We start from the raw sequence: 15,440 nt of genomic DNA, 5'->3' as shown, positions 1-15,440 counted from the left end.
AGATGAAATCATCGAAAGAAAAAGAAAAATAATACCCTGCCCAGTCGTGTATTTTTCGTTAACGCATATATCGTGATGTGGAGGGACCAATTGTGCTCTAGTTGCCACCAGTGCCACGTACATGTTTTTGTAGTGTTCCAGATGGTCTAAAGTAAAAGTCCATAAGCGCAGACGGTTAGCAGTCTTTGACTTACTCATCTTCTAGATGGTCTAATAGGTTCCCTGACTTACTCGTCTTCTAGATGGTCTAATAGGTTCCCTGTGGAATGGTAATGCACTTCACTTACTCTTCTTCTTATGGTGGAAATAATTAAATAGCTAAAAAATAAAAATAAAAATATCTACTTCTAGCTTTGACTCTGTCTCACTTGGTGAACCCCTTATTTGTTTTGTGTTGAGTAAATATAGTGTTATTGGTTTATTATTTGATTTGCTTCAGAAATTGACATTTAGTGTTATTTTATTTTGTAGAATTAGTTTTGTCTCATTTTGACTCTGGAAATTTCTATTTTTGTCTCATTAATCTCAGTTCATCTCATTTTTATCCATTTTGTCAAACAGATGTTAAATTAAAGATTAGTATTGACATTTTATTTTTGACACAACTCTTTGCCTCCAACTTATTTGTGAAAACTATCCAAACTCCATTTTTTTATAACTCAAATTCAAGCCCCCACCCGTCTCTTTTGCGCCTTTTTTTTTTTTTTTTTTTTTTTGCAAATTGGTGCAGAGTTGTAGTTGAAGCTGTTGGATTCAATTACATGAGTTTGAATTAGAGTTGTGAGATTATTTTAGGTGGCATATGTTGGAGGCAAAGAGCTGTTTCACTTTCAATAATGAAATGTCCACACTACTCTCTAATTTAACGTTTATTTGATAGAATGTATAACAATGGATGAACCGAGACTAAATGAAATGAAAATAGTTGTTTTAGGAGGCAAAGGAAGACAAAATTAATTTCAGAGAGGAAAATGAGATTACATGACAGTTTAAAGGAACAAATCAACAAATAAACCTAATCCTTATTATATAATACTATATAATAAACAGGTTTGTAATCATATTCTCAATCAACTACTGGAGTGTTACAAGTCTACCACTACAAGTCAATAAAATACAAAAAAAATTATTTGCACGTTATGGTTCCATTTTCCAGGAAATTATTAACACCGCTGATGTCTCTAGTTAACTCACTATCCAAAACTCTATATATATACCAAGCTCCACACAACAAACATTCACACAATCAACACATTTGCTCATCAGTTCATATTTTAACATAGAGAAAGAGAGAAACCAAACAGATCATTTTTCTTTCGAAGCTTTTATTCAGCAAAAGCAATTAAGATGGCTGAGAAGACCCAACAGGTTTATCCTTCAGTCCTCGCAACCAATGGTTACCAAAGAAGTGATGCTGAGTCTTTGCAATCAGCTGACGAGCTCAAACGCAAGAAGAGAATCAAGTTAGCCATTTATGTTGCAATTTTCATTGTGTTTCAAATCATTGTCATAACCGTGATTGGTCTTACTGTTATGAAAGTTAAGACCCCAAAGGTCAGACTAGGCAACATCGACATCCAAGAACTCAACTCCTTCCCGGCAACACCTTCATTCAACATGAAATTCACAACCCAAATCAAGGTCAAGAACACAAACTGGGGTCCTTACAAGTTTGATGCTAGCACTGTCACGTTTTTGTACCAAGGAGCTGCTGTCGGACAAGTGGTTATTCCGAAGAGCAAGGCTGGAATGCTTTCCACCAAAAAAGTGAATGTCGAGGTGAGCTTGAATTCGAATGCACTGACGGGTTCCAATCTTGGGAGTGAATTGAGCAGCGGGGTGTTAACTCTCAATAGCACGGCTAGTTTGACCGGAAAGGTTGAATTGATGTTAATAATGAAAAAGAAGAAGGCTTCCACCATGGACTGCTCCATTGCATTCAATCTGTCATCGAAGACGCTCAAAAGTTTAGAGTGCAAGTGAAAACAGACCAAAGATTTCTTTGTACTTGTTTTATATTTTCCTAAATTTTGAATGTTTTTTTTTCTGTTGCCTTTCGTTTTCACATATCCTATAGCTCGGTATATACGTATTCATACCAAAACGCAATTTTGCACTTGTACTCTTTTTTCTTTGGTTAAATGAAGATTGATAGTGCAGTTGTTTTAGGTTTTGAACAGATCCTTTGGAAACTTCTGTAACAAAATATTGACAATTTCATCCCAAAATAGTATGTAGTAAAATTCAAACATTTAGTAATTGAGAAGGACCATAAAGATTGCGACATGCATGGAGCCTATAAACTAACAGAAACTTAGTAAAGTGGTCAAAAATTCCATTGTTTGGGATGGTCACCCCTTTAGATTCATCCAATCCAACCCTAACTTCAACTGACTAATTAATACCTAATTAATACCTAGTCTTTGTCTTACAAGGGGACAAATTACAAGCTGTGGTCTTGTTTGCAGTGGGGTATGACATTGCTGTCTAATTTGTCCAGCTTAAGATGCTGTTTGATCTACTATAAATAATTCTCAAAGATAAATATCTAGGGAACTTGCCATGCTGTTATCCTATTAATCTAATGCATAATTCCAGCCTCCAGGCAATATCTTCCTTATCTTTTTTCTACGTTTCGTTTTATTTATTTACTTCTTTTGAACGTGAAGTAGCAGCGGTTATGCAGTCCTTCTCTGTATTCAACCAAACAAAAAAGTTTAAAAGAAGAACAAATAAAAAATAAGAAGGACTGCATAACCGCTACTTCTTCGCGTTCAAAAAAAATTCAAGCATCACACAAATAATAATAAATCATATGAAACCAACTGGTTATTGGTGTGGATGTGTTTCCCAATACCTTGGAATAGGTCCCAATTTCCAGTTCTTCAAGCACAAACCTTAAAAGAAAAATAAAAAATCCTAATTAATGATGTAATAAAACGCAGTTCAACTCCAATCCTCTTGCACTCACAGCTTAGTTTGTGATCATTTGCATTTTAGAGTTTTGACCGTCTTAGTTGACAAATCGATTGTTACGGTGCAATTCATTGTAGCACTCTTCTTTTTCTTCATAATTAAAAACAATTTAACTTTTCCACTCAATTTGGCTTGGCTGCTCAGCGTTAACATCCCACTCTTCAATTCACTGCCAAGATTGGAACTGCCATGCGAGTTCAAACTCACCGTGACACTGACCTTCTTGGTGGAACGCATTCCAGCTTGGCCCTTCGGAATTGAAACTTGCCCTATAGTCACGCCTTGGTGCAAAAACGTGACGGTGCCAGCATCAAACTTGCAAGAACCCCAGTTTGTGTTCTTGACACATACTTGGGTTGTGAAGCTCGTGTCAAACGAAGGTGTTGTTGGGTCAGAGTTGAGGCTTTGGACGTTGACCTTCAGGGAATTAACCTTCATCACAGTGAGTGCAATTATTGTGATTACTATGATATGAACTACAAGGAAAATACCAATGTACTTGTACATCATCCTTCTTTTCTGACGTCTGAGCTCCTCAGATTGCAAATACACCGCGGATTCTTCATCTCTTCGGTGGAGCACAGGAACCGGTCCCATGTGACTGTACTTCTCAGCCATTTTTCGTTTTTATGGTTTTGTACTTCTCAATGATTGATTGAGAAGTATAAGAGTTCTACGTTTGGTAATGGTAGCAATATTGTGTATTTATATTGTTTAGACATCTTGACTAATTAATGTATTTACTTGAATTGGAAGGGAATAAGTACAAGTGAGTTCTGGAATCAAAGTGACCATTTTGGATTTTTCAGTTGGAATATGCAAACACGCTTAGATGAGATTCTTGCCTTCTAAATGGTTCCATGGACATGACTTGTAATGCAAGATGAAAAATGTACACTTATTTATCTATTGAAGCCTCGGTGACATCCAATTGGGACCATATAATAAATATATCTATACTTTGTCGCTTAAGGAGGGCGAAGAACGTGATATTGAGTAAGTATATGAAAAAACCTGAGAAAATACTTGTATTCACCCTATGGGGCAACTTACTTGTTCAACATCATAATCATAACTATTCCTTTTTTTTTTATTTTTTTTTATCATCATGTAAAGATCATCTCTTAAAAAAAAATAAAAAAAAATAAAATAATAAAATAAAAAAAGTCAATTTGGAGAATGTTTAGGTGCCATCCACATGCATCAAACAAATGGGTTGTTCACCATGATGATGATATTTGTTACAAAAATCATTAATTTGTTTGACACGGATGGATGACTAAATGATCTCTAAATTGAATGATTATTTTAAAGTTAACATTTATATGATAATAAAGAGAATGAATAGATGCCCGCTTATGATGCTTGTATAGTGAAAGTACGTTATATCACAAGTAAGTTTCCATTAGGTGATGGTCACAAGTATTAATATCCTTTATCAAATTTCCAGTCTGTTAAAATTTGCACACCAACTTTCACCAACAAGAACTTGCACATTAATTATGACAGAGAAGCATGGTGGCTCACATTTTACAGTACAAGCTTTTAACTTTCACCAACAAGAACTTGTCGACATTTTTCGCCCTGTAACGAGCTTTTAACTTTTTGTCCCAGTAAAGTAGAGGCAGGGAAGAAAATCCATGCCAAAAATTTGGTAATTACTTCTTGTCGACCTAAGTTCCTCATTACAGTGATGGAAAATTGTTTTGTGGATATTAAATATATAGACATACACACACATACATATATATAGGAAATCTTTAAGGGAAGAGATTTCCATTTTTTTATAAAAATGGAGATTAGTTGTAGGGTCCACACTACATCAAACTTTAACGATCCGAACCGTCTATTTTTCAAGTTGCACCTCATAGATCATCCTTGCAAAATATTAGCCAAATCGGAAATGTTTAAGACATCTAATTGAATTTAAAGAAATTAATGAATATTTTGTTATATAAGAAACAATGAAATTTTATCTTGATAATTAAATAGGCAAATGATTTCGGATTGAATTGAATTTTTGCAAGGATGATCTATGAATCGAGACTTACAAAATAGATGGTTCAGATCGTTGAAGTTCGATGTGAAGTGAGCCCCACACCTAATTCCCATTTTTTGAAAAGAAATGGGGATCCCTTTGCATAAAGGGCCTGTGTATGTACGTGTGTATGTGTATATATATAGGGCTAGGATCGGAGGACAATTATTTTTTGACACACATTTTGTAAAGTCCACTCCATAATTTTTTAGAGGTGACACGTAGACTTTTATTCAAGAAAGACAAGATTGCCCTCAATAAATGGACAGGTTTCTCAGATGCTCTCACGCGCAGCTTGCATCCATTGAGATCTCAGCAGCTGAATACGACTGCCCACCTGCCCTTGGTAAGGAATTAAAGATAAGGATTAATTATCCAAATCCTTATCTTTAGTACATTCCTAAATTGAAGATTGACTCCAATCAAGTAAGTAATCCTAATTTAAATCAAGTAGGGATAATTTCCCCATTATCTCAAGATATTATCTCCTATTAAATAACTTAGGCATCAGAGATCTATTGACCTAACCCCCCCCACCCCCCACCTCGTGGGCGGGCACGTGAGGCTTAGTTCTTTGATCAAAGGTGTTGATTGTTTTGCAGGTGCATTTTCGTCAAGACTGAAAACGGCGGAAATTTGCATCGACACTACGTAAGAAAGAATCTCGTTTATTGGTTAGCTGACGGTAATGGCTCTTATTTTTGCCAAGTTGTTTGCATGCTTTTAGAGACTAAATGACTGCACTTAATAAATATCCAACATGCTAATATCCTTACAAGACTTGTTGCCTACATGGACACTTCCAGATTCTGATGCTCAAGTTGGCATTTAAACATATAAACCAGGTGATCAAGAAGTACTGGTCTTTTAAGTTTGGACAGTCTTTGTGAACAAGTCAAATGCAATGGTGCAGTCCATTGTGGCTGCTTAGATAGTTTAGCTTTACTGCTCAGCGTCAACACCGCGCTGCCCAACTCATACTTGAAGTGTATAAAACTATATTCATCTTACATTATTAGAATTTTGTGAATGGAATGATTTGTAAGCATATGTTTCTACATATATATATATATATATATATATATATATATATATATATATATTCAATCATATAAAAGAAAAAAAAAAGTACACTGAGAAACAAGAATAAACAAATAACAGTAATAATCTTCATCTCGAAAGTCTTATCATTTGCATTCCAAATTTTTGAGCGTCTTGGATGACAGATCAAATGCAACAGTGCAGTCCATGGTGGAAGACTTCTTCTTCTTCATTATAAGCATCAGTTCAACCTTTCCAGTCACCATAGCCGTACTGTTGAGAGTCAACACCCCACTGCCCAATTCAGTACCAAGATTGGAACCGCTTAATGCACTCAAACTCAAGCTCACCTCGACGTTCATTTTTTTGGTGGAAAGCATTCCAGCCTTGCTCTTTGGAATAACTACTTGCCCAACAGCCGTGCCTTGGTACATAAACTTGACAGTGCTAGCATCAAACTTGTAAGGACCCCAGTTTGTGTTTTTCACCTTGATTTGGGTTGTGAATTTTGTGTCGAATGAAGGTGTTGCCGTGACGAAGTTGAGTTGTTGGACGTTGATTTTGCCTAGCCTGACCTTCGGGGTCTTAACTTTCATGACTGTGAGGCTAATCACAGTTATGACAATGATCTGAAACACAATGAAGATAGCAACATAAATTGCCAATTTGATTCTCTTCTTGCGTTTCAGTTCATCGGCGGATAGCAAAGACTCTGCATCACTTCTTTGGTAGCCATGGTTTTCTGGGGCTGAAGGATAAGCCTGTTGTGTCTTCTCAGCCATGTCTCTTATTTCTTTTCCGATAGAGAAATGATTAGAAATTGCTTTGCTTTTGTACTGAAGGTTGAAACTTTCAAGTGGAGGGAGTTTTTTTGTGGAAATGATGGAAGAGGTGTGTTGTTATATATACTGTTTGGAGTTTGGCCACTTCCAATGCGTTATTTAGTGGTATGAGCTTCCTGGAAAAGAGGATCTCAAGGAAAGTATTTTATTGCAGACGGCAAACGCGTCCAAAACCGTGGTGGAAATTATTGACTTCTAGATGATCGATGACTTTGGTAAAGTGAAGGACTTTTTTTATTATTTCTTTGACCCGTCAGGAGATTAGATATTAAATCTCATTAAATCTCCTTATGACAAGTGAGAACGTGATGAAGGATCTATTACAGTACTCTTTACTCATCACCTAACACTTTGGCAAACTATTCTGAACTTGATTTATTCTTTCAAGTCCCGTAAGATAGGCAATTGCATGATTTCTTTAGGGTAATAATTTTAACACTCTCAATTTTCTCTCTGCTTTATGTTTATTTACTGATTCTTCTTTAATTGATACGACACTAATCCTAATCATATATAAGAAAAAAAAGAGCGAAAGAAGTGCACATGATAGTGAAAATCATTTATCTTCTTCTATTGCTATAAAGTGGATTGCATGTTCTAATTATGGCTAACTACATTTTATAAAGTTTGAAGTTTTCAAAATGGACCATGAGATTTCAATTCTCTCATCACATTGTAGTATGAGGTTTTTTAAATTGTAGCAATTTAAACGTTGAAAAATGCTAGAGAGATCATAGTTTTAGACCATATTTTGTAGGTCACATGATATGATGGTTGATAGTTGGATTCTTTTATTGATCATTTAAAGAAGACTCCATCATCAATTGTCACATCATATGGTCTACAAAGAGTAATGCTAGGAAGACCAAAATTTTAAACCAAATTTACAAACTAAATGATGTGTCACCACTAGGAAATAAATACGTTAATCAAGGCTTGAGTAATAATCCAATCATCAGTAACCACATCATTTGGTTTCCAAAATTTAGTTTAAAATTTTGGTCTTCTTAGCATTATTTGGTCTACAAAATATGGTCCAAATAGATGGTCTCTCCAACGTCATTCTTGCACATTTTGTCTCCTTGAATGTCTAATACTTTATTAATTGATGATTTTTTTGTCAGTTTGGTACAAATGAGGTTTACATGTTAGCCCATACATAAAAGTCTCAAGATTACCACGTCAACAATTTAATGATTATCATACAATCAATGAAACTGTAAGCATAAATTAATACAATTTTAATATCTTAGGGTGCAATATGAGAAAACTAAAACGTTGCGACCTATTTTAAAAATCGCCCCAAACCTAAAAGGTTTATTATGACATGTCACATCGCCCAAGGGAGTGGATCTTGTAAGCCTTATATGTATATTCCCATCTCTACCTAGCACAAGCCCTTTTGGGAACTCACTGGTTTCGGGTTCCATTGGAACTCCGAAGTTAAACGAGTTCGCACGAGAGCAATCTCAGGATGGGTGACCCACTAGGAAGTTCTTGTGTGAGTTCTCAGAAACAAAACCGTGAGGGCGTGATCAAGGCCCAAAGCGGACAATATCGTGCTACGGTGGAGTCGAGCTTAGGATGTGGTGGGGGCCCGGGCCAGGATGTGACAATCCAGGTGTCGGCCAGCGCAGCTCGATTCGGAGTTCTAGTGGACATTCCGAGTCGGAATGTGTCATTTATAATGTAGTTAACCTTTCTAATTATATAATTACAGATTGAAAGAAGCAGAGGCCTCAAACCAATCATGCAAATCCATGGGATTAAGAACTTAATTTAAATTTCAAGCTATTTTGTACGAACCTTTTCAAATCTCACATATGGAGCTCACCAACTGAGTAATTCAGACCGTTCAAGTGAGACATGTAGATATTTGGGCGTGGAAGAGAGAGATTGTGTGTGAGGTGGGTCAATGGATGAGCTAATGATGACCGTATGATTCAAACTAAACGGTCTGAATTAAATAATGGATCATTTTGGCTTCGGTCCTTAATCAACCTAATTGTTGGACTGAAACCTTGTTTGTTTAAATATTTTGATCGAGGTCTTAACATTATTCAAGAGATTTAACTCATGCATTTATGCATATAATGTCCCACAAATTATGAAATTTAAACAAATTCAAATAATATTTTTAAAATATAATAAATACTTAAAAATAAATATTAGAGTAACATTGTTCTTTACAAATTATAGCAAGAAAATAATGTACCCAACCCACATAATTATTAACATATTTTAAAAAATAACTACTGATATATTTTAAAACATATAATAAATACATATAATTAGCATGGGTACATTTAGCAAAATTAAAAATGGTTACAAATAAATTAAAAAATATGGGTACAAATACAAATAAAACTTTAAAATATATGGGCACAAAAAGAAATTAATATATGGATACAAATTAAAACTGAAAAGAAAATAGGTACAAACTAAAAATTAAAATATGTGATAAAAATTTAGCATGGCTAAATATAAATATACCAAATGTAACATTTGTAACACCAAATGAATATATTTAGAAATAAAAAAATATTTTATTATTGAAATAATTAATGGCGTTTATTAATACCTAAGGACATTGATAAAAAAAATTAAAAATGAATAAGATTTTAATCAATGAAGTGGCAAAAAGAGAGATGAGAACCTAATTTCTCCTTAAACAATTAACTTTGTATTAAAAATTTATATTCCAAAAAGTCAATAAAAAATTGTAATGTCCCTAATCACACATCTCTTATTAACTTTATAGCAACCATGGAATAAATAAAAAAAGAAAAGAAAAAAAGGCTACAATGAGCTACGTAAAACATATTCAAACGCCGCCTCAGAAGGAAAGAAAAAACAAAAAAACAATCAATCTAATGAAACTGAGCAAAAACAAAGATAAAATCAAGCTCATCATTTACAAGCCAAATCATAAACAAGCTGATTCGGTAAATTGACAATCATTGTGCAGTTCATCTGTGCTGTTTTGCGCTTCTTCATCAATTTCATCAATGTCACCTTACCTCTAACCCTGGCAAGGGTACTCAATGTCACATTCCCTGAGCTCACCTCAGTCCCAAGCTTAGCACCGTCCGATATCCCATCGGAGCTCACTTCAATCGTCACGTTCATTCTCCTCGTCTTCCTAGCCTTGGCTCTTGCTTTGATTATATCACCTTGCCCCACTATGACGCTCCCAAATGTGACATTAGCTTTTGTGGGATCAAATTTGAACTGCCCGAAATTCTTGTTCCTCACAGAAACTTCAGCAATCAAAGTCATTTTGAAGAATGGTGAATTGCTACCTGAAGAACTATAGTCTACGCCTTGGACCGTCACCGATCTCAGCCTCACATTCGGAGTTTTAATTTTCATCACCGTTGCTCCGAATATGGCCAGGACTATGATTTGGAACACAACAAAGATAGCGATGTAGGCAAAACACTTCCTGTTCTGCTGAATTTTCTTGAACCTCTCAGACTCCAACATGGCTGCAGGTTTGTTTTTTGAGTACCCAAATTTGATGTGTCTAGGTAGGTGGGGTTCTCTGCAATTTTTTGTTTGGTGATATTTGGGGTTGGTTGCTACCAATATATACACAATTAGATGACGACCCAAGGAGCATGTAATTTTTGAATATTTAATGGGAAGAAAGAAGGAAATTGTGTGACGTACTACTTTTCTAGTAAGTGAACGTGTTGAAAAATACATGATAATTCTTGTCAATAGAGGGGCTTGGACGATGCCGCTTTAGTATTAAAAAAATAAAAATAAAGGGCACAGTAATTTAGAGAATTATTATTTCCACTCTAAAAATTTAATTGTATACTAATTTATAACATTTTTTTTTTAATAAAGAAAACTTGATGTACATAATTAAAATTTTAAAGAGTTAATAGCAAGTTCTTAAATGTGAAAATAACTAATTAAAAAGTAAACTAAATTGAATAGAAGATACAAACAAAACCTAATACCCAACAAAAATATGTTAATAATTACTAATTAGCCTTGGCTTGAATAACAAGGCGTACCCAAAAAATTGAGGTAATCTGTAACGATTCTTATTTAACGGTGACTCGTGCATTTGATCCGACCCAAGAAAAAGTACTATTTGTTGGACTTGACTTTCCAATTAATGCACGTATTGTGTGTTTGTTTAGTATTTTTAACTCTATTTTACTTCTCATTTTAATTTTTTAATATTTATTTGTAGTTTGATTTCTTTGTTAGAGGTGCCCATAAGAAGAGCACATAAATATTAAAAAAATTTAAAAGACGTGTGGTAGGAAAAGTAATTTTAAAGGACTAACTATATATATTTTACATTTTCAAGGCTTGAAATGATTTTCAAAATGGGTTATTAGGTTTTAATTTCTCACATTGCTCCTTAATGTTTTATAATTGTATCAATTTACATTTTTTTTTCTATTTGAACGTCAAATTCGCCATTAATTGAATGAGTATTTAGTCAATTTGGTGCAAATGTGGCTTGCATGTTGACCCAATTACAAGTTCCACACCCACCATGTCATCAATTTAATAAAGATTCAAATAATTTGTTAAACAAAAAGCAGAAATTGATATAGTTTTAAAACCTCAATGTGTAATGTGAAAAAGTTAGAACCTCATGATCCAATCTGAAAATCACCCTAGACCTAAAGGGTGTAAAATGTAGTTACCCTAACCTTAAAAGCGTTTTCTTCAAGCTTCTTCTATTTGGCCAGTGAAGAAGAGCAATGAACAAAGCGTATTACTACTAAGGTTTATTTGACTCTTTTGACCATGTTTGGCAAGAAAAGTTAAATTTGCTTTTAGAACATAGAACGCCTTTTTGAATAAAAACACGCTACAAGCTTCTTCAAGAAGCAAGAACCACTTCAAGTTTAACAAAAGTTTCAATCTGCCTTTAACGAAAGTACTTCTAACAAAAATACTTATGAGCAAAAGTGTTTTCCGCAAAAGTAGTCTCAAATGTCCCTTAATTTGTTAGGACGTAATTATACATCAATTTAATTGCCTTGTAGGCCTTTCATAACCTTGTATATATAAAGCTAGAAGTGGTAAAAAAAATAAAAAAAAAGTTCATGGCACCTAAACAAATTAAATAAGGGAAACTAATTAATGAAAATGACTTCAAAACTTTGAATTTTAACCAAAAACACTTTAATAAGTTTATTTAATGGTTAGGAAAAAAACAAACTCTTTTTTTTTTTTTTTTTTTTTTTACCTTTTCCCAATCTTAGATTCTTTAGAGTGAGTGATAGTTGAAACTACTGTAGCGTCTCACATATATTGCCCGACACAGCTATGCCACCAAATCCAACCAGCACATGATCGTCAAAACCCTAGAGGGAAGCTAGTGTACTAGACCACTAAGAGCTCTTCCAATGTAGGAAGGCTTCCGTGGGCAATAGGCAACTCAATCCCTTTAAATGAACAGTAACGGCCTGCAATGAATAATACCTGCTCAAGTGCATCTCCATCCCTGAATTGAATAGCCCAGGCAATTTGTATTAAAATATTAGTATTTTTTATATTATAAAATAATAAAAGATAATTTTTTTTTTAATTTCGGATAATAATAAAAGATTAGTTGAAAGTCTTCGAAAATATTGAAATGTAGTATAAAGTAGAAGAACATGGTTATGTAATTATAGAAGAAAAAAATTATAATTTTTTATATTCCTAATTAGTTTTTATAATTTTTAATAAATTCTATAATTTTTTAATTATTTAAATTGTGGCTGACGTTATCTTACATCATATAGGCAGGGTGTTGGGCTAGGCGATTATTGTCTAACTTTTCCATCGGGCTCACCTTGGGTCCAATTTTTGAGTAGGCTGGAGTGTTTTGGGGAGGAGTAAGAGTGGATTAGGTGTCCTATCTCTAAGGCAATAAACAACAGTAGAGTTGCTCTAAGAAGAGGGTAAGTTTGCCCAAGTGCCCTGTTACTGGAAAGAGAATTCAAGCGATCCCTGACTAGTGGCCTACTGAGTATAAGAGGTGTTGAAGAACAATTCAGAAATAAACAAAAAATAACAGAAATAAACAGAATTTGAAATTCTAATATTTTATTAACCAAAAATATTTGATGTGCAGAATGAAATTATACAATAAATACAGAAACTAATATAAGAATATCAATGATACTAACTTGATCACAGAAGGTAGAGGCTAGCGTACAAGCTATGTCATTCGAACAGTATTTTCGTCCCACTCTTGTGCTTGTGGTTCTACAATGTCTGCTCGACCAGGATTCAACTACCTAATTCTACAACCCGCACTAAATTCTAGAATTCTAGCGAATTTGCTTTGTGTGCTTACTCTCTGGAAATTTCATACGGAAGAAAAAGAGGAAGAAAAGATGATTTCACTTGGATACTGTGATTGCAAATATATAGGTTGTTTCACACCATTTCAAATACCTGTTCAGTGTATTTGAACAGGTATTTGAAAGTACACAACTTTTTCTAATAGCTGTGTCTTTTAATCAAAACGTTTTTAATTAATAAATTAATTAAAAACTTAATCCGAAAATTAAAATTAATGAATTTGATTAATTAAAATTAATTGTATTTAGGCTATATTATATTCAAGCCTAATCCACACAACCATAAGACTCAAGCCTTCAATCCATTTCCAAATGGTCCAAGTTCTAATTTCTAAGAAGAAGGAATAAGCCTATATAAAGGTTAGTGAAAAAATACTGTTGCCCAATGTGGGACAAGAGGGGTCTCAAAACTCCTACAAGAGGTCCAGATTATCTAGGAATCGAAGGACTATTAACCGTGTTTATGGAGGTGTGTTGTCTGGAAGTGCCATCAAGGAAATGATGATTAGGGCCTTTCTGGTGGAGGAACAAAAGATTGTGAAAAAGGCGTTGAAGATTCAGAAGGCAAAGGAAAAGCAAGCTACAAAGACCGAGTAGAACTCTACTGTGTTTTAAGTAGTTTTACAGACTAGGCTAATTTTGGCTTATGGTGAGCGATGCCAAGTAATTCAAGGTGTTCCATTCTGTACTTTTACATTTTATTGTGGCTAGTTTAAGTTATGGCTTACCATGGAAATTCCTGTTTTGTATTTCAGTGGTAACATGTACGTTTTCAAATTAATCGTGTAATGTAAGATTGCTGACTTTATTTGCAAAAAAAAAAAGAAAAGAAAAAAAAAATTCTTAGATTCATTATAAGTCTCTCACACGGTAATGAAATCATGCAAGGTTAGAAGCTACGAGTTTGTTTGACACCCGTCTTTCTTCTAATACAAGATCCACACATTGAGATTCAATGTTCAGGGAGATCCAGCTTTCCAAAGGTGATATTTTTTTTTTGTGACTTTTGCCAATTTTTTACCAAACCTGATAGAATTAGTTCTTGACCCAAGAAAGTCATTTGTTTCTTTTCCATGTTAGTGCTTCCTCAAAATTAATACTTTGGTGGCTTCCGCAAATTTGATTTGGCCCATTTGATGATCAACCATGCTAAGGAAACAAAATTGTTAATATTAAAGAAATAGAAAGCAGAGTTCTGAAAGAGAGAGTATGAGAGAACAGAGGGATAGAAGTAAGAAGGTTAAAGAGATTTCTGTATTGTTTACTTAATATTGAAGTAATTACAAGAGTGTATTTATAGTGAACTAGTCACTCTAATAGACTTTCTAACAAACCACCTAATCTAATTACAAATGGCAAGATCTCATTCATACATCATTATATTCTAACATCGCCCCCCGCTTCAAACTCAAGATTGGGGCACCCAATCATGATGTTGAAGTGGTATCTTCACAAATACAGTATTCATGATGTTATCAAAGAACATTAGTGTAGTATTCCTTGCAATTGGAGAGTGAGGTTGCTGGTGCCACCACCCTTATCACAAATGCCCATATGGTAGCCTAACTGAATATCAAATATACCTCCATCATAGCAAAACACATAATATCATCTGAACTCATGTGCATCAGTTTGAATATATTTCTCTTATATGGTCAAAATAACAAGTTGAACAAAAATTTCTAGAAATAATATTGCATTGTACTTTTGTTGTGACATGTTTGCAAGAACCTGTGCAAATTGATGTGCCTAATGGACCCTAGTTGAAGGATGCAATATAGATAGTCCTTGCACTTCTAGTAACTAAGTTGAATCAGAAGATGTTGGTAATTTAGCTGATTTGCTAGTTTGTGAAGTTTCTACTTTAACTAAACTAGTTGTTTGCTCCTTAGTTTTCATTGTGGAATTAAGTGGCAGGGAAGAGACATCAGACCCCTTCAAAACGGCGAATTCAGATTCAAGCTTTTTGATATTTTCAGCAGTCGAGCGAAGTTGAGCCATCAACGCCACTTCAGCCTCCTTAGCACACTTGACAACATCCTAATCAATGCGTATAGACTCAGCTGCTAGAATCAAAGTCCTATGCATTGTAGCAATCAAGGAGTACCTCTTCGAGTAGGTAGGACACTTCGCAAAATAGTCAGAGCGGATGACAACTTTCCCAACATTGTTAACAAACTTGGCGCATACATCAACATCCTCAAGCAGGTCAGC

At 34.4% G+C, this 15,440-nt stretch overlaps 4 protein-coding genes and 1 pseudogene across 4 annotated transcripts; 2 read left to right on the top strand and 3 right to left on the bottom strand.

The window, feature by feature from the left end:
- The first annotated feature begins 1,231 nt into the window (after positions 1-1,231).
- LOC137711284 (late embryogenesis abundant protein At1g64065-like) lies at positions 1,232-2,163 on the top strand. The gene has a single exon (XM_068450515.1). It carries the CDS (start codon positions 1,348-1,350, stop codon positions 1,981-1,983), a length of 636 nt encoding a protein of 211 aa, XP_068306616.1. The 5' UTR covers positions 1,232-1,347; the 3' UTR covers positions 1,984-2,163.
- Positions 2,164-2,985: 822 nt separating this feature from the next.
- LOC137710081 (late embryogenesis abundant protein At1g64065-like) lies at positions 2,986-3,594 on the bottom strand. The gene has a single exon (XM_068449035.1). The coding sequence runs from the start codon at positions 3,592-3,594 to the stop codon at positions 2,986-2,988; it is 609 nt and encodes a 202-aa protein (XP_068305136.1).
- Positions 3,595-6,076: 2,482 nt separating this feature from the next.
- On the bottom strand, positions 6,077-6,935 carry LOC137711435 (late embryogenesis abundant protein At1g64065-like). Its single transcript, XM_068450678.1, has one exon. It carries the CDS (start codon positions 6,835-6,837, stop codon positions 6,202-6,204), a length of 636 nt encoding a protein of 211 aa, XP_068306779.1. The 5' UTR covers positions 6,838-6,935; the 3' UTR covers positions 6,077-6,201.
- Positions 6,936-9,566: 2,631 nt separating this feature from the next.
- LOC137709791 (late embryogenesis abundant protein At1g64065-like) lies at positions 9,567-10,445 on the bottom strand. The gene has a single exon (XM_068448775.1). The coding sequence runs from the start codon at positions 10,381-10,383 to the stop codon at positions 9,808-9,810; it is 576 nt and encodes a 191-aa protein (XP_068304876.1). The 5' UTR covers positions 10,384-10,445; the 3' UTR covers positions 9,567-9,807.
- Positions 10,446-11,493: 1,048 nt separating this feature from the next.
- LOC137710080 (large ribosomal subunit protein eL34-like) lies at positions 11,494-13,823 on the top strand (annotated as a pseudogene).
- Positions 13,824-15,440: the final 1,617 nt, after the last annotated feature.

This window comes from Pyrus communis, chromosome 12, assembly GCF_963583255.1.
Source record: "Pyrus communis chromosome 12, drPyrComm1.1, whole genome shotgun sequence".
NCBI classification, from domain to species: Eukaryota; Viridiplantae; Streptophyta; class Magnoliopsida; order Rosales; family Rosaceae; genus Pyrus; species Pyrus communis.
This window is presented reverse-complemented; position numbering and strand designations above follow the sequence as displayed.

Bases quoted from the DNA above. Each gene is read 5' to 3' on its own strand.
- LOC137709791 (XM_068448775.1), bottom strand. From the start codon at position 10,383: ATGTTGGAGTCTGAGAGGTTCAAGAAAATTCAGCAGAACAGGAAGTGT.
- LOC137711284 (XM_068450515.1), top strand. From the start codon at position 1,348: ATGGCTGAGAAGACCCAACAGGTTTATCCTTCAGTCCTCGCAACCAAT.
- LOC137711435 (XM_068450678.1), bottom strand. From the start codon at position 6,837: ATGGCTGAGAAGACACAACAGGCTTATCCTTCAGCCCCAGAAAACCAT.
- LOC137710081 (XM_068449035.1), bottom strand. From the start codon at position 3,594: ATGGCTGAGAAGTACAGTCACATGGGACCGGTTCCTGTGCTCCACCGA.